This window comes from Oncorhynchus kisutch, linkage group LG17 (assembly GCF_002021735.2).
Source record: "Oncorhynchus kisutch isolate 150728-3 linkage group LG17, Okis_V2, whole genome shotgun sequence".
NCBI classification, from domain to species: domain Eukaryota; kingdom Metazoa; phylum Chordata; class Actinopteri; order Salmoniformes; family Salmonidae; genus Oncorhynchus; species Oncorhynchus kisutch.
The window spans coordinates 68463294-68487625 of record NC_034190.2 but is presented as its reverse complement, the minus strand read 5'-3'; the positions used below and the strand labels follow the sequence as shown (position 1 = coordinate 68487625).

General features: G+C 43.3%; 1 protein-coding gene and 1 long non-coding RNA gene across 2 annotated transcripts in view; one reads left to right on the top strand and one right to left on the bottom strand.

Moving 5' to 3' along the window:
* The window catches only part of LOC109908179 (uncharacterized), a 19643-nt gene extending 10989 nt beyond the window's left edge, over window positions 1-8654 (bottom strand). The window contains exons 1-8 of the mRNA XM_020506719.2: window positions 8562-8654; window positions 6756-6904; window positions 5969-6114; window positions 5566-5788; window positions 3635-5442; window positions 2460-2631; window positions 1618-1677; window positions 608-675 (exon numbers count right to left, since the gene is read on the bottom strand). Of these exons, the coding sequence (XP_020362308.1) occupies window positions 608-675; window positions 1618-1677; window positions 2460-2631; window positions 3635-5442; window positions 5566-5788; window positions 5969-6114; window positions 6756-6885 (2607 nt within the window). The 5' untranslated portion in view covers window positions 6886-6904; window positions 8562-8654. The remainder of the gene's footprint in view (window positions 1-607; window positions 676-1617; window positions 1678-2459; window positions 2632-3634; window positions 5443-5565; window positions 5789-5968; window positions 6115-6755; window positions 6905-8561) is intronic.
* On the top strand, window positions 8334-24332 carry LOC116354431 (uncharacterized). Its single transcript, XR_004203695.1, has 2 exons — window positions 8334-9212; window positions 23655-24332. It is a non-coding gene; the product is annotated as an uncharacterized LOC116354431 (long non-coding RNA).

The window sequence follows — 24332 nt, the reverse complement described above, 5'->3', positions numbered from 1 at the left end:
ACTACTACAAACCATAAAGCAGATCACGTGAATAAACTTGAAAGAAAAAGAAGAAGATAAAAAAGCTACTGATGAGGTTAGTTTGTTAGACAAGGGTGAAAGGCTGGCATGCACTTGTCCTAGGCATAGTTTAAGGTTTTCAATTCAAAGAATGTCAAATCTTAGAGAATGGTTGATTGGACAAGCAACAGCAGAGTTAAGCATACTGCTGACCTCTATTTAAAAAGGCCTGTAGAGGAAAGTTTACCATAATGTCAAGATTTGGAGACATCCATGTACACAAAAGATTCATGAACACTTTGCTTTGTTTGAAAGAATTATATTGTTTCCATTGTCAGGTGTTGTCACATGCAGTTTACTTGGAGTTTAATTTGTCACACATCCCCCCCACTACAGCAAGGTAAAAACAAGCATAGGCTCCAATATCTATGTCTGTTTTCTACTGGGAAGCTCTGTTATGTGAAGTTGATTATGAGTCCCAAGAAAACAATAACGTCACTCTTAGCTAAATCTTAAGTTACCATATACGTCGAATTGGTTCACCCAATACTGCCAGACATGAAATATGGTTAAAAAAAAAGAAAGAAAAAAGAATACTAAACATTACCTCCATAGTATTTGTCCAAATGACATCATCCTCAACGAACACAGTATGTCCCTCATTCTTTGGTCCATCTACAAGCACAAATTGTATTAAACCAAATAACATTTTTTTTTTTTTTTTTTTGAAATTGTCCAAAGGTGAAAAGACAGCGCATAGACAACTAAAGAGATGGGGTTTCATTGAAAAGCATTGAGAGAAATTTGAATTTCAGTTTACATTGACTGAATTGCAATGAAATGAACTCCAACCATGGGAAGAGCCGTAGGCAGATTGTGAAGCATTCTCTGGTAATGTGTCACCTGTACACTGCTTAAATAGAGTATAAAAAGGTCCAATACAGCGGTTTTTATCTCAATAACAAATAATTTCTTAAGTAACCTAGAGTGATTGTTTTAAATTAAAATGGTCAAAAAGAAGAAGCAGCAGGCCAAAACTTCATCCAACCAAAACAGGCTGAATTTTCAGGCAGTCTTTTCAAACAGTGCTTAAACTAAAAGGGCATTATTACCATTTTCACAATTTCGCAGTATAATTTCAACCTCATAGCATGGAAATACATAGAAAACACAGGGGAAAAAAATCACTGCACTGGGCTTTAAAGGGGTCAATCAGCAGTTGAAACAATAACAAAGTGTCGTCCCCACAACTGTTTCGGTAGAAATCTGAGGGACGGAGCTGGAGAAATGTAACCACTTTCAAATTAAGTCTATGGATTCAAGGACTGACCATCCATGATATCAACAGTATCATTTTAAGGCTTTAAAGTGTTTGCTTACGTTTACTTTGTTTACAAACATTGGAGTAAAACAAGCTTATATTTTGGGTTCTGATAGGAAAAGACAGTTGAAATAAGCTCATGTAGGCATTTAGAAGTTATATTCTTCAGGAATAAATGGGTACATATCATTCATTTATAAGTCCAAATGTGGATGTAGCAACTGCTGATTTCCCCTTTAAGTGATCTAGATGATTACCAATGATCATCTTCTGTAACTGTCAATATCTTATCTTACTGATTATCTTCTGCAGCCGCACTGTGCATGGCTTCACTGTCCCATTAAGGTAATTCACCCCTGGAAAACAACACATTGATGCTTCCATTATTAACAGGGATCCTGTAATAGAAGTATGTGAAACACTGAATCAATGGACAGTGTAAGATTACAACCCATATAATACTGAATTCTGCCATCATGACTACAATATTAGATGATTAGATGTGTAGCTGTTTTGGTGCTGTGTAGGGTGTCATGTCAAAATGCACTTTTGCTCTCAGGGCTTGTGCATACCAGACAATGCTAAGGGCACCACACACATGCAGAGATGATGACAAATGGTTTCTAATATGTGACAGTGCCCATGTCAGGGTATTTGCATGCACACGTTTTGAAATTCATATGAGAGGCATACAATTATAGCTAACTCAACCAATGGTATGGTATGTTGATAGCATCCCCTCTATGAGAATACCATCCCCTTTAAATAACAATAATGATTTCTCACTAAAATATATAAATCTGTCTATTCAGTCTGTTAAACTTACACAACAACTTCTAGAAATGTAAACCTGAAGCATGCTCATGCTACACTAACCTACCCCAACAATGGAGAGCTGGCACCATCCTGAGCATCTCAACCCATTAAAGCTAACCCTTTCATGTGTTAATCCACGTGATAAGCTGCTTGCCGGTACACACTCACAAACTAATGCTAAACCAAAATGGAACTGTACCTTTAAAAAAGCATTTGAGTGCTCTTGTGGGTGCAACTCAACACATTATTAATATACTTAATTATTATAATTATATCACATTCTATTATATTCCTATCCCAGTCCCCTAATGAAATAACGTACCTGATGGAATCTTTCTGGAACGACCTCGACTTTCCTTCTTCCTGCCAAGCCCGTTGACACTGTTGTTGTCTGAGAGAGTGCTATCATTGGTAAGGTCTACTTTCTGAATGGAGTCCAGCTCACTCTCTGTCACACTGTCAGCGAACTGGTCAGCATCCCCATTCTCCACAGCCTGAGAACACAGACACAAATAATATAGATGCAGAGACTGACTGACTGACTGACAGACAGACTGACAGACTGACAGACACACACACAGCTTTTGGACAGACCTCTTGACTTTTTCCACATTTTGTTAGGTCACTTAATCTAAAAGTGGTTACATTTTACCCCCACATCAATCTACACACAATAGTCCATAATGACAAAGCAAAAACAGGGTTTTAGAATTCTTTGCTAATAAAAAATAAAAATAAAACCCGAAGTGTCAAATTTACATAAGTATTCAGACCCTTTACTCAGTGCTTTGTTGAAGTACCTTTGGCAGCGATTACAGCCTCAAATCTTCTTGGGTATGACGCTACAAGCTTGGCACACCTGTATTGTGGGAGTTTCTCCCATTCTTCTCTACAGATCCTCTCAAGCTCTGTCAGGTTGGATGGGGAGTGTTGCTGCACAGCTATTTTCAGGTCTCTCCAGAGATGTTCGATCGGGTTCAAGTCTGGGGTCAGGCTGGGCCACTCAAGGACATTCAGAGACTTGTTCCGAAGTCACTCCTGCATTGTCTTGACTGTGTGCTTAGGGTTGTTGTGTGCTTCGGTGTACCTTCGGCCCAGTCTGAGGTCCTGAGCGCTCTGGAGTAGGTTTGCGTCAAGGATCTCTCTGTACTTTGCTCCATCCATTTGCCTCGATCCTGACTATTCTCCCAGTCCCTGCTACAACCATGCTTCATCGTAGGGATGGTGCCAGGTTTCCAGGAGTGTCATAGCAAAGGGTCTGAATACTGTAAATAACGTATCTAAAAAAATCTAAAACCCTGTTTTGGCTTTGTCATTCTGAAATGTTTTTATTTAATCCATTTTAGATTAAGGCTGTAACGTAATAAAACGTGGAAAAGGTCCAGGGGTCTGAATACTTTCCGAAGGCACTGTAAGTACACAAATGGGACAGTACCATAAATGCATGCAGGCATGCATTGACATACACGTGTGTGATGCTTTTTATCTTACACATACCTGTGTGAAGACTTTCTGAGCTTCAAGTGGGGGGCAGGGCATGGCTAAGAGGGTCAAAACAAGTTTCCTGAAGATGGTGGTCGACCCAGAAGCCTTCAGCACAGTGCTCCAATGTTGCTCCAGCGAAGGTGCGGCCGAGTCATTCTGGACCCCTCCATCACATCTGTTTTCTCCCTCGTCCCCCTCTCCCTCCTCTGCCAGCTGGTATTCCAGGAACTCCTTGTTCAGCTGGCTGATTTCCTCGGGTGAGCTGCAGAGCCCCAGTTTGGCCCCCAGCTCTCCCACAGCCTTCCCTGTCACTTTCAGCCTGCCCTGAGGGCTCAGTAGCTGGGCCATGCTCCTCAACACACCGTCACTAAGAGGCAGCCCCTCCGCCACGCGGGCTGTGAGCGCTGTGTAGAAGGACAAAGCCTGTTCCTGTAATAACTGCAGTGCTTCACTTCCTGTCTCTGATGACTCACACAGGAAGTCCTCCACTACAGCCCCACCCACATTCAGCTCTGCCCCTGGCAGGTGGAACTTTGTGGTCTTGAGGAGAAAGGAGTCACGTTCCTTGAGGAAGAGCACGACGGCTTGAGGACGGAGGAAACTGGAGGCATAGGAGCGCAGGAGGCTGCTGGCATCCTGTAGGATCTGCACCAAGTCAGCCCGGGCTGAGCCCTCATGGTGATGCAGTCGCTCCTGGAAGACACGGAGGGGCTCTAGGGCCTGGTCCAGAAACATGAAGATAGCCCTGAGTTTGGGGTCCTGCAGCTGTGTGCAGATCAGCTTAGCCTTATTATCTATGTTATCCTCTTCATTACAGGAGCTGAAGTGGGAGATGAGATCGGTCCACATTCCCAAAAACTTCCTGACTAACATGCAGAAGTTAAGGCAGCAGGTGGTGAGGGGAAGGGTGAGGCCATCAGTACCGCTAATGCTGGAAAACAGTTCCTTCAGGTTGTCATCCTTGGTGGAGCAGGAGGAGTAGTGGGAGTAGATATCTACAATAAGCTCCTGGGCCTGAGTGGAGAGCTCCGACACCCCAGCATGGCAGGCTGCATCAGCCACTCCATACAGCCCACTTAGCACCAACATGTTGGTGTTGAGTTCCCTGAGTTGTGAGCATATTGGCTCTGAGGCAGAACCATTACCATCTGAGTAGAGAGCAGCGAGGTTAGCTGCAGGAAGCCCAAACCTCTCCAAGGTCTCCACCAGAGCTGCAGCTGTTTTCTCTCCAGCATTGTCATCATCTGGATGCTGCAGAACATCCAACAGCCTGATGCAGTGCCTGGCTTCCTTTACATCAAAATAACCCACTAGAACTACAGAAGCCATGTCAGTCTGCCCTAGCACCACTCCTCCGTACATGTATATGCAGTAAGGAGTCTTTTGGCATGCAGACACTATGTCCTCTGGGTACTGTAGTCCCAGGACATACTGGCAGTATCTGTTAGACACTTGGTCCTCAGCCGCGGAGGGACCAGAGACACAGTTGGCTTGAATGAAGCGAAAGACCAACTCACTACAGGGTGGAAGGTCACTGCAGCTGCCCTGACTGCTTTTCCCTGGCTCTGGCGTTAGGGTGCCATCACTGGCAGCCAGGGAAAGCTTGCAGTGCTTCTTGGACTGTGAGTGACGCTTCAGGTCAAACAGACCTGAGTGAAAGATGTTGAGGTTAAGATCGCACAGACTGCAGTAGGCATAGATCTCTCCCAGAGTGCTGGCCCCCACCCAGGAGTAAGTCTCCCTCCATATATCCTCATAAATAATACTTTTCCTTTGATACTTCCCTAAAGCTTCTTCCTCCGTGTCGGTTTCCAACACCCCTGTCGAAAAAAGGAAAACACAAATTGATTAACACAAAAAGATCAACAATAATCTATCTTGATTATAAGGTCAGAAACAGCACAAATAATATTTCAACCCATGATATGTAAAATACTGAACACCTGATTGACTGGGACTGTGGCTGGCAGAATTGTGGCCCTTGAGGTGAAGTCTCTGAGGAGAATGTAAGCGTAATATGGCAGGCTGGATGTCCTGGCCTTGGCGAGCCTCTACAGGGTTATACACCTGCCCTGCCAGGTTAGCCTGGAAAAACCTCTTGAACCACTTCAGGAATATGAAGTTGGGCTGGAACTTTCCATTTATCAGCTCCTCCACTGGAACAGTCTAAAGGGGAGGGATTTAGAACAATAAGCAGATACCACAAAGAAACTAAGGGAGAATCCCTCTGCCCATATATAAAATATTAACTTACAATAAAAAAAGATCCTTGACTTAAATGTGATGGACAAAAAGCTATGGGTGTAAGTAATTTATTTACAGAAACAAAATGGGGTGTAGTCAAACCTTGGTGACACCAGTCTTGTTGAAGCCAGCTTGGAGCATATTGTAGTTGTGGAGGAAGTCTGACGTGTCCTGGGCCTGAAACTTCACTGTGCTGAGGTCGATGCACCCAGGGAAGATCCAGTCCATCAGCTGGCAGTAGCAGGAACCTTCACACCACAGCCACACAAAAGAGGTTTAAGACCCTCTAGTAACCAGGGACAGCAGGACAGAATAGCCTGTAGTCTCCAACAGGTTAATCATGAGCTACCAGTAGCTCGCAGCCCAACTATGAGTAACAATTCTGAAAGTATATGCAATTTTCACATTTTCCACCGCAAACTGTCATAATCAAATCTCACAAGTATCAGACACTGCAAGCTCCCAGCTACTGTCTAATTAATGTAACACTGACATTATCCCACTCCTGATTAGTCACTATTGGCTTAAAAAGACAAACCGAACACAATATCTGCCAAGTAAATGGCAGAGAACATGGTGCACTACTTTCTCTTGCACACTAAGGACCTGGGGAAGAGTTTTCAGGGGAAAGGAAGAGAAAATAACGTGCCTATTTAAAAGCTAGAGTAGATCAGGTTTAATTATTTTTAAAGTAGCTCCCATGCTAGAAAAGGTTGGAGACCTCTGCTATAGTGAAACGTGTGCTTTTCATCAGACATTAAAGAGAAAAGTACCTGTCCACTAAGTGTCAGGAGTCTAAGTTTTTTCTATATGATAAAAGCATTGTAGACGGCTCTATGATTCTTGTTATAGCATAGCAATGAAGCTGTGTGACCTAGTGAGACAGTACCTGAGCATATGTGCTCCACGCGGGTGAATTTGATGTCCAGGGTCTTATTGAGCCAGTCCAGCAGTTCAAAACTGCTGCATTTCTCTGCAGTGGTATCTGGGGTCTGGTCCAGGTCCACATTTGTCGCCATTTTTTCTGTTATTTAAAAACTGACATAAAGAGACGTTTCACATGGACATCATAGCATTTCTTTCAAATATAACATTTGAACCTCTGTAATATTTTTTTAAAATAAAAGTACTGGTTTCAAATGTTATACACCAACAACAAAATGACAATCCTTCTGTATTTAAGCCTCTATTTTCTTGGGTCAAATGTGTAATTACCAGTGTCACATTTAGATTTCTTGACAAGTATATCTGTCATCTGAAGCCATAACAGCCCCCAATCAGGCAAAAAGAAGATGGGGACCACTCTTTCATAGGAAGGTCCAAAGCTATATGTTGTCATATCAACTATCATACCTATTCCATAATTAAACCAACCCTGTTCCCCTTCAGGGGGCAGCATGGGGTATTGGGGTAGACAACAGACCAATGGATGGGGCCACTCAATCTTTTGTTCTACAGACAAAGGGCTGCTTGACTTTTTGTTGTTGTGTGGCAATAGTCAAAGGACAGTTCTTCTCCAAATCAACCCTACTATTTTACACAACATATTTCAGTAATATTAAGCTATCCTTTATAATGTCCTAACGGTTGTACAATATTAAACCGACCCCTTTAGGGGTTCATCATAAGACTGACTGAAGGACTCGGTAAAGGGAAACTGCCAATGCAACGGGTAGTTTATTAGGTTTAATTATTGTGTAAGTATATGGGTGTGTTACATAGGCGAATTCAAATGATCAGATCCATGGGAGAATATTGCAGGCACACGTTTGCAAAACGTGCAACCCACATTGCTTTCCCTGTCTGTTAGTTCGGAGTTCGACACGCTGGGTCATCACTAGTTACCATAGCCACAGTCCTAATTTTGGCTAAACACCGCCTCTTTCAACAATTTATCTTCTTAAAATTGGATTTTAAACCTAACCCTGGCCCGAACCACCCTGCTAACCTTATGCCTAAACGTAACCTTAAACTACAACCAAAAAGCACATTTTTGTTTTTATGCATTTTTAAAGATATAGCCAATTTGAGCTTTGTGGCTGTGGTAACTAATGATAACCGCCAGCTGGTTTCATTTCTCCCCCTTCCTATGTGTATAAAGAACTCTCGCGGGGTAATTTTTGCCGCGAATGTTCCATGCAAAGGAAGAGCAGAGGAGTCTTTTCTTGATCTTTTCTCCGATACAGGTTACTGCCAGACAGGCACGCTGCAGCTCAGGATTTGGTAATACTGTAGACTAGCTTCTATTGTCAACAAAGCTGTTGCCTTTATACTGGTGGGTAATCCAAGACATTACGACACTATAAACTACTGTACTTTTTTCAATCTAATCTTGTTCTTCAGCATTGCCCTCTAATCTAATATTCCCTAACAGACATGTAAACAAATACTGTAGGCCTATTAATTCTAAAAGACAGGGCATTACTTCTACTGACATTGTATGATCAAATACAGTAGGCTACAGTAACATCGGGGTAAGCATGCCAGTTCCTAGGCTGTTGACTTGTCTTTTGTGTCGTCAACCAGACTTTGTGCTTTTGTTAATAGGTGGAGGTAGACCAATTGGCATACACAATGTTGGCTATAAGCAATAAATATACACGTAATCATAGCGTCACCATTCGTGTCGCATGCGAAGTCGTACAGTGGAGAATGATAACTAGTGGCTTTAAAATATGAATCATGGGTTACCTACCTTTGTTGTCCTTCCTCCTGGTAGACTGCCACCGGGATGGAGAACCACGGGCTACTTCCCCAATACTCTCTGATGACGTCTCCCCAACCTGGCTATTCTGATTGGCGCACTGTACGAAAAGGGGACGTCCCGTATGGCTATACATGCAACGGTAGCTAGAGTTAGAAAAAAAGGCAAGGCCCGGATGTTGAAATTGTGCAAAATTATACAATTGTATTTTATTCGCGTTTGCTCGACGATTTATGGAAACACTGTTAAAAGCTTGTGCGTAATGTCCCGTTGGCGACCGATTGATCGGCGCAAACTTTATTGCCAGTTATTGACTAAGTTGGCCGACCAGGGAAAACCAGTCGTGGGCTGTAAAGGGCCTCGAGCACGACTGAAAAACCTCCTGACCATATGGATATCACCATTGCTAGACTTGATCTGAAATAAATTCGAGTAGAGACCACCCCCCAGGCCGTGGCCATGGTACCCATGTAAGCCCTGGGGTGGTACAGAAGAAAGGGGGCCTCGACCCCAGGAGAAGGGTCCCCCACAACACCCAAGGTACCGGCAGCCACGGCCTGACAGCCTTGCGGCGCCTAGGGGAGTGATCTCCTCTGGGCCCCGAGGGACAGGATGGTTATTGATTCGGAAGAGCAGGAGGAGGTGAGCTTGTACAAAGGACCGAAGACATTTGCACACATTTTAAATGGCTTTTACAGTTTGGATGTTTTACAAGAAAAAATACTTTTATTCATGGTTGTTTCTATTGTTTTTAACAACATGTAATTTTTAACAAATGTAATATTCAACTGCTGTGTTTTATGCTTTTATGCCATTTTATGTATTTTTTTTATTTAACCTTTATTTAACCAGGTAGGCTAGTTGAGAACAAGTTCTCATTTACAACTGCGACCTGGCCAAGATAAAGCAAAGCAGTGCGACAAAAGCAACAACACAGAGTTACACATGGGATTAACAAATGTACAGTCAATTACACAATAGAAAATCTGTATACAGTGCGTGCAAATGAAGTAAGGAGGTAAGGCAATAAATAGGCCATAGTGGCGAAGTAATTACAAATGAGCAATTAACACTGGGTTGATAGATGTGCAGATGAGGATGTGCATGTAGAAATACTGGTGTGCAAAAGTGCAGAAAAAAAGCAAAAACACATATGGGGATGAGGTAGGTAGTTGGTTGGTATGGGTTATTTAACGATGGGCACTGTGTACTGCTGCAGGGTTCGGTAAGCTGCTCTGACAGCCGATGCTTGAAGTTAGTGAGGGAGATATGTCTCCAACTTCAGTAATTTTTGCAATTTGTTCCAGTCATTTGCAGCAGAGAACTGGAAGGAAAGGCTGCCAAAGAAGTGTTGGCTTTGGGGATGACCAGTGAAATATACCTGCTGAAGTGCGTGCTACAGGTGGGTGTTGCTATGGTGACCATGTGAGCTGGGATAAGGCAGAGTTTTACCTAGCAAAGACTTATAGATGACCTGGAGCCAGTGGGTTTGGGGACAAATATGTAGCGAGGACCAGCCAACGAGAGCATATAGGTTACAATGGTGGGTAGTATATGGAGCTTTGGTGACAAAATGAATGGCACTGTGATAGACTGCATCCAATTTGGAGGCTATTTTGTAAATGACATCGCCGAAGTCAAGGATCATTAGGATAGTCAGTTTTACGAGGGTATGTTTGGCAGCATGAGTGAGGGAAGGCTTTGTTGCAAAATTGGAAGCCGATTCTAGATTTAATTTTGGATTGGAGATGCTTAATATGAGTCTGGAAGGAGAGTTTACAGTCTAGACAGACAACTAGGTACTTATAGTTGTCCACATATCCTAAGTCAGAACCATCCAGAGTAGTGATGCTAGGCGGGTGCGGGCAGCGATTGGTTGAAGAGCATGCATTTAGTTTTACTAGCGTTTAAGAGCATTTGGAGACCACGGAAGGAGTGTTGTATGGCATTGACGCTCATTTGGAGGTTGATTAACACAGTGTCCAAAGAAGGGCCAGATGTACAGTATACAGAATGGTGTCATCTGTGTAGAGGTGGATCAAAGAATCACAAGTGCAACATCATTGATATATACAGAGAAAAGAGTCGGCCCTAGAATTGAATCCTGTGGCACCCCCATAGAGACTACCAGAAGTCCGGACAACAGGCCCTCCGATTTGACACACTGAACTCTGTCTGAGAAGTAGTTTGTGAACTAGGCGAGGCAGTCATCAGAGAAACCAAGGCTGTTGAGTCTGCCGATAAGAATACGGTGAAAGCCTTGGCCAGGTCGATGAAGACGGCTGCACAGTACCGTCTTTTATCGATGGTGGTTATGATATCGTTTAGGACCTTGAGCGTGGCTGAGGTGCACTCTTGACCAGCTCGGAAACCGGATTTCATAGTGGAGAAGGTATGGTGGGAATCGAAATGGTCGGTGATCTGTTTGTTCACTTGACTTTAGAAAGGCAGGGCAGGATGGATATAGGTGTGTAACAGTTTGGGTCTAGAGTGTCTCCCACTTTGAAGAGGGGCATGACCGCGGCCGCTTTTCAATCTTTAGGAATCTCAGACGATACGAAAGAGAGGTTGAACAGACTAGTAATAGGGGTTGCGACAATGGCGGCGGAAAATTTTAGGAAGAGAGGGTCCAGATTGTCTAGCCCAGCTGATTTGTAGGGATCCAGATTTTGCAGCTCTTTCAGGACATCATCTGTCTGGATTTGGGTGAAGGAGAAGGGGGAGGCTTGGGCCAGTTGCTGCGGGGGGTGCAAAGCTGTTGGCCGGGGTTGAGGTAGCCAGGTGGAAAGAGTGGCCAGCCGTAGAGAAATGCTTATTAAAATGATCGATTATCGTGGATTTATCGGTGGTGACAGTGTTTCCTAGCCTCAGCGCAGTGGGCAGCTGAGAGGAGGTGCTGTGTACACTGACTGTGTATATTGGTTCCTGACTTCCCTGAAAAGTTGCATATCACAGGGACTATTCGAAGCTAGTGCAGTGCGCCACAGGATGTTTTTGTGCTGGTTAAGATCAGTCAACTCTGGAGTGAACCAAGGGCTATATCTGTTCTTAGTTCAATTTTTTTTTTTAAGGGTACACTTATTTAAGATGGTGAGGAAGTTGTGTGATGAAATGACGTACAAAAATATATTTGAGCTGTTTTTAAAGGAAATGCAACAGTACTTTTGAGCTAACATTCTATAAGAGGAACAGGAGCTCAATCAGTAGAACATTTGAGGTGTTGGTACTCGGCTCTGGTGATCTCCTGTCTAAGTCAAGCACTCGATATCACAAAGGTCAACATACAGCCTAGGCCTAGCATAAAAGACCAGACTACCCTGAAATCAAACAGACTAACTAAATTGAAGCAGTTCTTTGGGCATTGTAAAATGTACAACACCTAGGCTAAATTGCAAAGCCAGGCATTATTGACATGTTCATCCCTTGGTTTAGAAGATGGCAGTGCGTGCTCGGGGAGTTGGCCCGGGTGCTTGCATGTGGACGGTTGAAAATGAGCGACTATAGTTTGGGCTACAAATGGACAATTTTGGGATGGAACATTAAATCATAATGAATCATATGGATGGACCAGCCATTTTTTATTGATAAATTAAAAACTTTTGTCAGTCACTAATTGGCAGAAAGTAGACCCTAATTATTCAGAGTAGTATACTCAACTCCATTATATATGCACCTTAATAGAGTTGAGTTGCAGTGAGTCTGGGCAACTACCTCCAACTACATCGAGTTCGCCATCTGTAGATACTTGTAAAAAAAATAATTTCATGCTTCCCTTGTGCTTATGTTTGTGCTGTGTAATGCAAGATTTTCTTTGTGTGTTGAAATCTAAAGTTTTTGATTAAAAAAAAAGCATTTTATGCGACTCCTGCCAAGGTAGCCATTGTTTGTTAACAGAGGAGTAGCCCATAATTGCACAGCAGATATTTTAGTTTGGGCAGGGGATGCATAGAATATATTTTTTATATAAAAAAGGATGTATTGCAAATCCAAGTGACAACTCTATAACAATCAGGACAAGCACAGGTACACAGAAGGCCCTAAGCGTGTACGAATGGATATTTATAAAATTATTGAATAGTAGTGCACGCTTGAAGTCGTAACTTCCTACTCCATTGTAAAACAGTAGATTTACAAGGAGCAGTTTGACAGACGTCACTCAAAGTGACGTTTTTAAGGTTTTTTATTTCGGCACCCAAAGAAAAGCCACTATTTACACAGGACAAACATAGATAGAAGGAAAGCATTAAATAATGTACATTCTTACAAGTATCAACTTATAAAGTAACTCATGTAGTGGCATTACACTCTTCTGGGTGCATTGCACTAGAACCCTATATGGAAGATATCCATTATTACAGGGATCTAAACTAGAGCTAGGTCTACAGTATTAAATCAATAGGTAATCATTGAAAGGGTATTGCATTTAGCTGGTCAGTTATTTACAGATAATTGTTCTGATGATATGTCATGGTTTAACTTCAGTTTGTTACAGCCCAACATTTTTGGTCAACAGACCTATATAATAATGTTAGGGCCAGGGGTCTTTGAAATACTTAATCCAATTACATGATGTTTCTTCAATCATCTCCTAAGGCAACAGAGAGACAATCTCAGTATGAATGCGCTTATTAAGGGCAGAAAATAAGCTCACGGTAGAAAATTGTTCCTCGGCAGTGAGGGCTGCTAAGGCCCCCAAAGGAGGAGCCAGCTGAGGACACAGGGACTGGAGACATCAGGGTCGCAGCAGCAGAGCTTGACGACGTTCTAAAGACTGGATACTTTGGTGGCTGGACCAAGGAAGCAGCAACAGGCGGCGAACTCAGGCAGAGGGACCGGGTGAAGGCCTCGGATCCGGAGACCAGGCCACAGCAGGGCAACCAGACAAAGGCCCTGGATCACGAGGCCAGGCCGCAGCAGGAGGGCAGAGCTGGGCCCCCACAGCGACGACAGGAGAGTGCTCCAAGATTGGAGTTGAGGTTGGCTGGATCGCTACAGAAAGGACGGGCGGTGATCTCAGAACAGCAGATGGCACGATCCCCACACCAGCGACAGGAGAGGGCCCTGGGACAGGACATGGCTGCACACTTGAAACTGGACCCCTGGTCCAGGAGATACTGATTGAGTGCCCAGATGTTAGTGACTTGGGGCCTGACAGAGCTAGTGACTTGAGGCCTGGCTGGTCTACAGACTGTGATCTAGGGGATGTTACACATAACAGGACAGAAAGCATGGGCCTAGCATAGCAGGAAACTGTGAAACCACTAGATCAGGGAACTGAGGGCTAAGATGCTCTGGATCTACTGGATCTATAAGGGCTATAGACTGAAGACCTAGTAGGGCAATTACGACAGAACACTGAACACCTTGGAGAGGAGGGTCCCCCACTAGGAGCTCAGGAGGGTCCCCCACGGGGACATCAGGAGGGTCCCCACAGAGACGTCAGGCGGGTCCCCCACAGGTACGTCAGGCGGGTCCCCCACTAGGACGTCAGGAGGGTCTCCCAAGGCTGGAGCTTACGGGAAGTTCAGAGAGGCTAGCATGAACCCCAAGCCTTAGACCGGCAGGTCCCACCAAGCAGGGGCTGACAGGGCCTGGACAGCAGACATGGACTTAGACACTGCAGCAGAGAGTGGAAGGGGCTCCCAGGGAGGAGCTTGGAGACGTCTTTGAACAGGAGCAGGCTAGACGTCAAAGGTAGGACTAGACAGATCCCACCATCCTAGGTCCAAAGAGGTCTGAGTGATGAGCTGGACTTTGCATGTACAGCTGCTGCAGGCAGAGCCCCCACATTATGGACAAACTGACATTCTGAGGTGTCGGCTGGTGTAGGAGTAGGGTGCTCTCTCAGGGTGAGCTCTGGTAGCTCTTCCGTCCCTGTTGAAGGCTGTAGGACCACTGTGAAGGACACTAGAGCAGGTGTCCACTTGAGCACAGTGGTAGGGTTCTCCCCCAGGGTGAGCTCTGTTAGCTCCTTCGTCCCTGAAGAAGGCTCTTTGGTCACTGTGATGGACTCCACAACGGGTGTCGGCTGAAGCACAGTGGTAGGGTGCTTTCCCAAGGTGAGCTCTGGTAGCTCCTCTTGGAAGTTCATCTGGTTGTGGGTGTGGTTTGGCTAGTGAAGTCACAGCAGTGATTGGAAGAGGGTATGAGGCATGAGTTGAGGTGTTCAGAGGCCTGACCAGTGCAGGACAGGATTTGACTGGGAAGACAAAAAACAATAACACAACACACTACACAGTTAGACAAAAGAGCTAAGAATGAGTTAGTCCAAGCAAGGAGTAAAATCATTGATGTGTAATAATGTGATTGTTTTTGTGTATGTGATTGACATAAAATTGATAAGGGTACTCACAGTGCTTGGAGAGGAAACATTCAATGTGCCAGTGGATGAGGGGGCACATGAGACGTGGCTTCAGTTCATGTCAGGAGAGAGTTGACAATAGTAGTGGAGTGGAGTGGTCATCACCTCTTAATCAGGGAACAGGAGGGGGCTTAGCTGTAAATACAAATAGCAGATACATTCCATTACAGCTAAGCCATCGTAGGTTTGGACAATCGGTTTCTCTATGAAGGTTAACTCAAGACAACTCAAAATTCATAAAGTCAATCACAGACTGTGTATCTTGCCCACTTGACACATCAAAGTAGCCTAAGAAACGTTACCTGACAATAACAAACAACTGCAAGTAGCCTGATGGCACCATAGGTCTGAGAGTGGTGGGGCAATTTTTACCCCCTGGGGCCTGGAGTTTTTCCTGTTAACCTAACTAGGAGAACTCTGCACCCTATGAGGTATGACAGTGAAATGTTTTACATGGGCTATGATGGGACCAGTTTTTCCTAGTCAGGTAACATGGTTTTAAGCTATCTAACGTTAGCTAATGAAGGAAAATGTAAATAAATTGCGCTAACTGGACACAAAAATAAAGTTCTAAAACCAAGAAAACAATTTATAATATACCTCTTCCATCTCCTGTATTTTTAAAAAACAAATTTGAATTGAATAATATCCCAAAAATTCTCACCTATCACTATTCACTCTTAATCTCTATCCAACAATGTCACCAAGATTCTCAACACATAGAACCCCCATAATACTCTGTGGCACAATCCCAATACAACACACTAGGTTCATTCTCTGATCCTAATTTTATGATTGGATGGACAACATGTCAGTTAATACTGCAAACGCTTTGATTGATTGGAGGACGTCCTCCAGAAGTTGTTATAATTACCATGTATGTCTATGGAAGGGGGTGAGGCCTACGAGCCTCCTAGGTTTTGTACTGAAGTCAATGTAGCCAGAGGAGGATGGAAGCAAGCTGTCCTCCGGCTACACCATGGTGCTACCCCAGACAGTGCTTTTGAAGTTAGTGTATACCTTCACTGCAAAACAATGTATTTCAATCAATTATTTGGTGAAATATAAATATTTCGTCCTCACCAGGGTCTTGACCTGACTGCAGTTCAGCATCGTAACTGATTTCAGTGGAAAAATGCTCACCTTCAATGGCCACTGACACACTGAAGAAGTGTGCTCTTCATGGATGAATCCTGGTTTCAACTGTACTGGTCAGATGGTAGACGTTGTGAACAGAGTGCCCTATGGAGGGGGGTTATGGTATGGGCATGCATAAGCTACGGACAACGAACACAATTGCATTTTATTGATGGCAATTTGAATGCACAGCGATACCGTGACGAGATCCTGAGGCCCATTGTCGTGCAATTCATCCACTGCCATCACCTCATGTTTCAGCATGATAATACACGGCCCCATGTCGCAAGAATCTGTACACAAGATCTGTAAACTGAAAATGTCCCAGTTCTACAATGGCCTGCATACTCACCAGACATGTCACTTGTTGAGCATGTTTGGGATGCTCTGGATCTACGTGTACGACAGCGTGTTCCATTTCCCACAAAGTTCACACAGCCATTGAAGAGGAGTGGGACAACATTCCACAGGCCACAACCAACAGCCTGATCAACTCTATGTGAAGGAGACGTGTCGCACTGCATGAGGCAAATAGTGGTTACACTATTTGTAAAATCTTTGAAATTGTTGGAAGTTTGCGTTTATATTTTTGTAGAGTCTTACTGCTGTAAGAACATTCAAAGATAAATATACAACGCAGAGAACTAGAGATCAAGAGAACTAAATATCAATAGAACTAGTTGTTTTTCTCTAATAGAGAACTAGAGATCAATGGAAGTAGTTGTTTTTTAGTTCAACATCTGTTTAGAATATGTGTAGGGGTTCTAATTTGGACTCATAGCTATGTGTGGCAAGTTCTCATTGGTCCAAACTATCTATACATTGAAGCCTGAAATGGGATACTTTGTATTTGGCCATTGGCCCAATTTTACTGCAATGAATTCTAATTGGTCAACGACATGCTAGGTTTTGGTATAAACGTTGTTCAGTGGAGAAAAAAATGAAAACAGGAAAGAATCAACATCGACCAACAACTATTATTTGTTCTCTTTGAATAAATATATTTTTCTCCCCCGATCTGCTTTGGGTTCTGTGTCGAAGAATAACATAAACTGCTAACACATGGTGCCTTGACCCGGATGACCTGGTCTTGACCAAAAAAACTCATCAACTGTGTGTTGATCCAGGTGAAAAGGGGAGGGTGGCGCCCAACCCATATCGGGAGTCAGCTCTTGATCTCCTGATTGACTGCATATTGCTATGTGATTCTAGACCTACATCATCTAAAATAACCAAATCACGTTAATATGTTCTAAGTGCATGCAATTAGTGATACATATCGGTTAAAGCCCTATCAGTTAAAGGGGCGGCAGGTAGCCTAGTGGTTAGAGCATTGGGCCAGTAACCAAAAGGTTGCTGGATTGAATCCCCAAATCCCTGAGCTGTCAAGATAAAAATATGTTGTTCTGCCCCTGAACAAGGCAGTTAAACCACTGTTCTCCAGTAGACCGTTAAAGCCCTATCAGTTATAAGGGGCGGCAGGTAGCCTAGTGGCTAGAGCGTTGTGCCAGTAACCGAAAGGTTGCTGGATCAAATCCCTGAGCTGTGTGGGGGTTAATTTCTTTACGATCAAATGAGGAGAGACAAACTTATCACACAAGTCAAAGTTATACTTAAACTAAATCTTTAATCACGTATTTCAATCAATTATTAATAAGGGAGCAGGTCAATAGAAAGCACACATTTAAAGTGAATCGATTAAGTGCTCTACGATAATGATGGCTGGTCATGGCTGGTCAACGATTCATGGTCAAATGATTCGTTGAGAGCCCAGAGACAAAAGTGCAAAGGTATAGCCAAGATACACCCCTTTCAACCTACATGACGAACAACAGATATATAGAATGGGTCACAAGGTTAAGATTTGTATGAAAGATACCTATAATACATAGCAGACAGTATCTGCTGTGTCAACAGTTTTCATTGTATAGAGACCAGTGTCTGGCCCTCCGACTCCAAACTGGAACCATCTCTCCCTGGTACGGTATAGAACAGAAACATTAACTCATGCTCTGGAATGCTCTTTAGGTTTTATCACCCAAAAGACATTGTAAATCTCGTCTGTCAGTGTTATCTCCCAGAGGTCCATCCTCAGTAGAACACACACACAATAGTTAAGAATACTCTATTCTGTTGCATAACACAAACATTTGATGCAATAAAAGTATTAGAGCATAATCTTGCAATTTTTTCACCATAATCCCCCATTTTGAGAATCCTCTCAACTTAAAAGATAATTACAAGATTTAAGAACATTCATTCACATGTAGAAAATGCATATATTCTACATTAACCAAGAAGCATAAAAGCAATAACTCATTGCATGGGTCCCAGCACGTGACCGGCTGCCATATCACTGGCTCAGTCCAAGAAACATAGCACTGTCTCCCATTTCAACCTCCAACACATTTTCTAAGCACTCTAGCAATTTGTCTGAAACGATTTTGAAACACAGTCACCTGCACGAACCCATGAAGAAAAACAAAAAATGCATACAGTTTATGAGATTCAAAGCTATATCTTCATAGACAGTGAAAAGCACATATTTAATGCATAATGCATCGCATGCAACAATGGAGTTTAATAAAATAAGCTTGAGTTATCGATCACACTCCAATGGATCAGCATGGTATGGTGGAAATTACTATTTCCATCCCAGAAACTAAAATTAGCATATCTTGTTGGACAACTCCTAGTTAAAGTAAAATGTATTCCATTGATTTCTAATGAACAGGACCCAAGACAAGCATCATGATTCTGCTATTTATAAGGCAAAGCCTGTAGATCCAATAGATTAGGATCAGTTTCACTCTCCGGATCAGAGTCTCCATTCACTAGGGCATGCTGAGAATAGTGTCAACATCTTTAGTTCATAACAACAATCAAAACAATCAATCCCTAATACATTAATTGCTTCACTCATATAGTTATTAACATACTAAACTAAAATCAATCCTTCAGTTTTAAAAATCATTCAGTTTCCAAATCATAATTAAGAACCCAGTAAATTATCCAACCAAAATTTAGAATGGCATTGCTCAGTGATTCAAATCAAGATTCAAATCATTCATAGTTTTAAAAAAAAACTCAATTTAATACACATCAACATTTGCAGAATGTACATTTATATTAACATCCAGTATTATTTTTCTGAGCAAGTTCCTCAAGTAGAAGGCAACTGCTGTCAAATCACTGTACTAAGGCCCAGGTGATGAAATGTGACCGGTCTTCGCCGCGACATCAAAGCCATAGAAACCTAGTGGCCGACTAACTTTATAAAAATATGATTACAAGACAGACCAGTATCTCAATGCATTCTTAATCTAAATGACTATAATTGTATGTGGTGTAGACCTCTACAATCAACCTGATACCCCAAAAGTCTAACACAATTTTGGGCAAAGTTGACAATCCAAAACCTCAGAGGACTGTTCCCTCCCCCATTTTTTACACATAACTCCCCATGTGAGTAATGTGTAAAAAACAACAACACTACTGGTCAAAAAATAAAACAAAATTACAAAAAACAAATCAAATTAAAATCACTACTCTTAAGAACTCCATAAAGAAAAATAATTGTACCCATATGGTCATAGGAAAATAGATTTAAGGCAGCCTACCCTTAGTCAAAGGCAACGCCCTCTCCTTCTTCACATTGGTCCAAATCACAAATATGGCTAAGAACTATAAGAACCCCCGAGCTGACAAGGTACAAATCTGTCGTTCTGCCCCTGAACAGGCAGTTAACCCACTGTTCCTAGGCCGTCATTGAAAATAAGAATTTGTTCTTAACTGACTTGCCTAGTTAAATAAAGGTAATAAAAAAATAATAAAGTCTTGGTTACGTTGAGGGATAGGTTGCTATTCTGGCACCACCCGGCCAGGTCTCTGACCTCCTCCCTATAGGCTGTCTCATCGTTGTCGGTGATCAGGCCTACCACTGTTGTGTCGTCTGCAAACTTAATGATCGTGGGTGAACAGGGAGTACAGGAGGGGACTGAGCACGCACCCCTGGGGAGCTCCAGTGTTAAGGATCAGCGTGGCAGATGTGTTGCTACCTACCCTCACCACCTGGGGGCGGCCCGTCAGGAAGTCCAGGATCCAGTTGCAGAGGGAGGTGTTTAGTCCCAGGATCCTTAGCGTAGTGATGAGCTTTGAGTGTACTATGGTGTTGCACGCTGAGCTGTAGTCAATGAATAGCATTCTCACATAGGTGTTCCTTTTGTCCAGGTGGAAAAGGGCAGTGTGGAGTGCAATAGAGATTGCATCTGTGGATCTGTTTGGGCGGTATGCAAATTGGAGTGGGTCTAGGATTTCTGAGATAATGGTGTTGATGTGAGCCATTACCAACCTTTCAAAGCACTTCATGGCTATGGACGTGAGTGCTGCGGGTCTGTAGTCATTTAGGCAGGTTGCCTTTGTGTTCTTGGGCACAGGGACTATGGTGGTCTGCTTGAAACATGTTGGTATTACAGACTCAATCAGGGACATGTCCGGAGCACACGTCTTGGTAATCCGTCTGGCCCCGCAGCCTTGTGTATGTTGATCTGTTTATAGGTCTTACTCACGTCGACTATGGAGAGCGTGATCACACAGTTGTCCAGAACAGCTGATGCTCTCATGCATGCCTCAGTGTTGCTTGCCTCGAAGTGAGCATAGAAGTGATTTAGGTCATCTGGTAGGCTCGTGTCACTGGGCAGCTCGTGGCTGTGCTTCCCTTTGTTGTCTGTAATAGTTTGCAAGCACTGCCACATAAGACGAGTGTCGGAGCCGGTGTAGTATGATTCAATCTTATCCCTGTATTAACGCTTTGCCTGTTTGATGGTTCGTCGCAGGGCATAGCAGGATTTCTTGTAAGCTTCCGGGTTAGAGTTCCACACCTTGAAAGCGGCAGCTCTACCCTTTAGCTCAGTGTGAATGTTGCCTGTAATCCATGGCTTCTGGTTGGGGTATGTACGTACAGTCACTGTGGGGACGATGTCCTCAATGCACTTATGGATAAAGCCAGTGACTGATGTGGTGTACTCCTCAATGCCATGGGAAGAATCCCGGAACATGTTCCAGTCTGTGATAGCAAAACAGTCCTGTAGTTAAGCATCTGCTTCATCTGACCACTTTTTAATAGACCGAGTCACTGGTGCTTCCTGCTTTAATTTTAGCTTGTAAGTAGGAATCAGGAGGATAGAGTTGTGGTTGGATTTACCAAATGGAGGGCGAGGGAGAGCTTTGTATGCGTCTCTGTGTGTGGAGTACAGGTGATCTAGAATTTTTTTCCCTCTGGTTGCACATTTAACATGTTGATGGAGATTTGTTAGAGCTGATTTAAGCTTCCCTGTATTAAAGTCTCCAGCCACTAGGAGCGCCGCCTCTGGGTGAATGGTTTCCTGTTTGCTTATTTCCTTATACAGCTGACTGAGTGCGGTCTTAGTACCAGCATCTGTCTGTGGTGGTAAATAAACAGCCAAGAAAAGTATAGCTGCAAACTCTCTCGGCAAGTAGTGTGGCCTGCAATTTATCACAATATACTCTACTTCAGGTGAGCAAAGTCTAGAGACTTCCTTAGATTCGTGCACCAGCTGTTGTTTACAAATATGCACAGACCGCCTCCCCTCATCTTACCGGAGTGTTCTGTTCTATCATGCCGGTGCAGCATATATCCCGCTAGCTGAATATCAATGTCGTCATTCAGCCACGATTCCGTAAAACATGGGATATTACGCTGTCCTGATAAATAGCTTTTTTTTTGCCATAAGATACGGTTGCAGAAACATTACGTACAAAATAAGTTACAAATAACGCAAAACCCCCCACATAATAGCCAATTAGTTGGGCGCCCGTAAAACTGCTGCCATTTCTTCCAACGCCATTTTGGACTACTGCAATGGACAATGTGATAGTGACAGGCACGTTCCCTGCAGGAACATCAGCATAGGTGGCGGAATTGGTGGCTTTGACAGAAGCATGCAAACAGGCTGATGGTGTTACCCATGATTTTGGAAAAATATGGAAAAACAGAGGATTCATGACATCACTGGGCGCTCCTGTGAAGAATGGACCAGAGTTGATGGCTCTACTGAATGCTCTCCAGTTGCCTGCACAAGTTGCAATTATGAAAATGAAAGCACATGGAAAAATATTTACAGACAAGAGTAAAGGTAATGACCTGGCTGACAGAGCTGCCAAGGCAGCTGCCAAGTGAACTCCTCTGTCACCTAAACTGATTAGGAAATGCACCTTGGATGCAACACATTAGAGACATGCAGAGCAATGCACCAAAATATGAAGTGTGGGAATGGATGGCTGCAGTGAAAGAACTCAGTCAAGAAGGTGTGTGGAAATGCAACCTGAAATGTGTAGTGCCAAATGCACTCTTACCCTACTTGGTGACACAGATCTACTCTTTTGACACATTGTTGTGGATAAGATAATTAATCGCTTTGTGGGAAAATGGTGGAATCCTAGTGTGCGGAAAGTGGCTGACATGGCAAATTACAACATTTGTATGGAAAACAACACCAAGGGACGAGGGAAAGTACAGACACGACGAGCGACTGCCCCACCAGGACCCTTCAGAAATCTACAGCTTGACTACATCACACTGCCCAAATATAAAGGGCCGGGAGATGTGCTGGTTGTTGTTGATTGTTTCTCACGATGGGCTGAAACCTACCCTACTAGGAATAGAACCGAACAACACACAGCCAAAATCCTGATTCGAGAAGTAATTCCCAGATGGGGATTTCCGGACCAACTAGATTCAGACCAAGTCCCTCATTTCACAGGAACAGTATCTCAGGAGGTAGCTCGTCTTCTGAACATAGACTGGCAACTACACTGCCATTACCATCCTCAATCAAGTGGTCAGGTAGAACACACAAACTGGGTTTTGAAAGAAAGACTGTCAAACATGCATCAAGAAGGGATAGCGTGGCTGGATGCATTGCCTACGGTCTTATGTAGTATACGGGGCACTCACAACAAAACCGCAGGTTTGAGTCCATTTGAGGTTGTCACAGGTCGACCCATGTCACTACCAGGCACGTCAGATTTTAGAAAGGCAGACGTACACATTGTGATTGACACAATGCTTAACTACTGCACACAACTTTCTAATGCAGTAGGGGATGCAGACAAACAAGTGAAAAAGGCATGGGGAAAAACGCTTGAAGGGAGACATGCCATAGTGCCAGGACAGTGGGTGATGGTAAACAAATACGTAACAGAAACATTAGGGACAAAATGGGAAGGTCCTTATCAAGTTTTGCTCATAACGAGATCAGCAGTGAAAGTACAGGGCAAATCACAATGGATATATGGCACTCATTGCAAGGTTGTCCATTTTGATCACAAAGTGGAGCCTGGAGAATAAAAAACTAATTGATTAGCTGTCGGGGGCCGGTCTCGGGTGAAGAGGCATAGTAAGCCAATCAGAACCTGATAAGCTTTTATGTTGTACACCGCAGTCATCATGTTAGGGATATCTTCCAAAGAATCGGGACATGCTTACTTATGGAGATCGAAGTGAAATATACATTTTTCCTGATACCAGGACATGTTAACTGTCACTCTTTTTCCCTTCGTTACAGATTACGAGTATCTACCTTCTGAGGCTGCAGCAATATCCCCTGACCCAAGGCCTGTACCTAAAACGATACAAAGTCACCGGTGAAGTGTTTGTTAGAGATGTCCTTATCAACCATTGGAACAGAAGAAGAATTCCTCACTACTGGCAGGCTGTCAGAACATACTCTCTAATAGTTATCTATGTGGGACTGATACCGGTGTGGAACAGCCGGTCAATCTTAAAGGACTCTGTGAATGATTACCTTGCCAATAGGATGATTGAATATTATTGTCTTGCAGACAAGTGGAAGATGTTAGAAATGATTTTTCTTGTAAGTTTCCTCCTAATACAGGATGTGGGTGGTGTTTTCATTTCTAACACAGAGATGAAATCAGTCAGAAAGAGTAGATTCACACAAACATAAAGGAGTCACACAGAAGGAGGAAGATTAGCACACCATGAAGAGTAAGCAAGGTGAGATCCATTTTCATGCATTTGGAAAGGAGGACACTAATGTGATGTGGCTGCAACAGCCTTCGTCAGAGTGTTTCTTAAGTTAAAACAGTGCCACAACAATGACCAGTTTATTAAACACTACAGAAGGTGGCTTATCACTACCCAAACTGTGCATGCAGCTCCCCTGTCCAACACAACCTGAGTGTGTTAACCCACAGAGACTTAATAAATGTGCGTTTAGCCA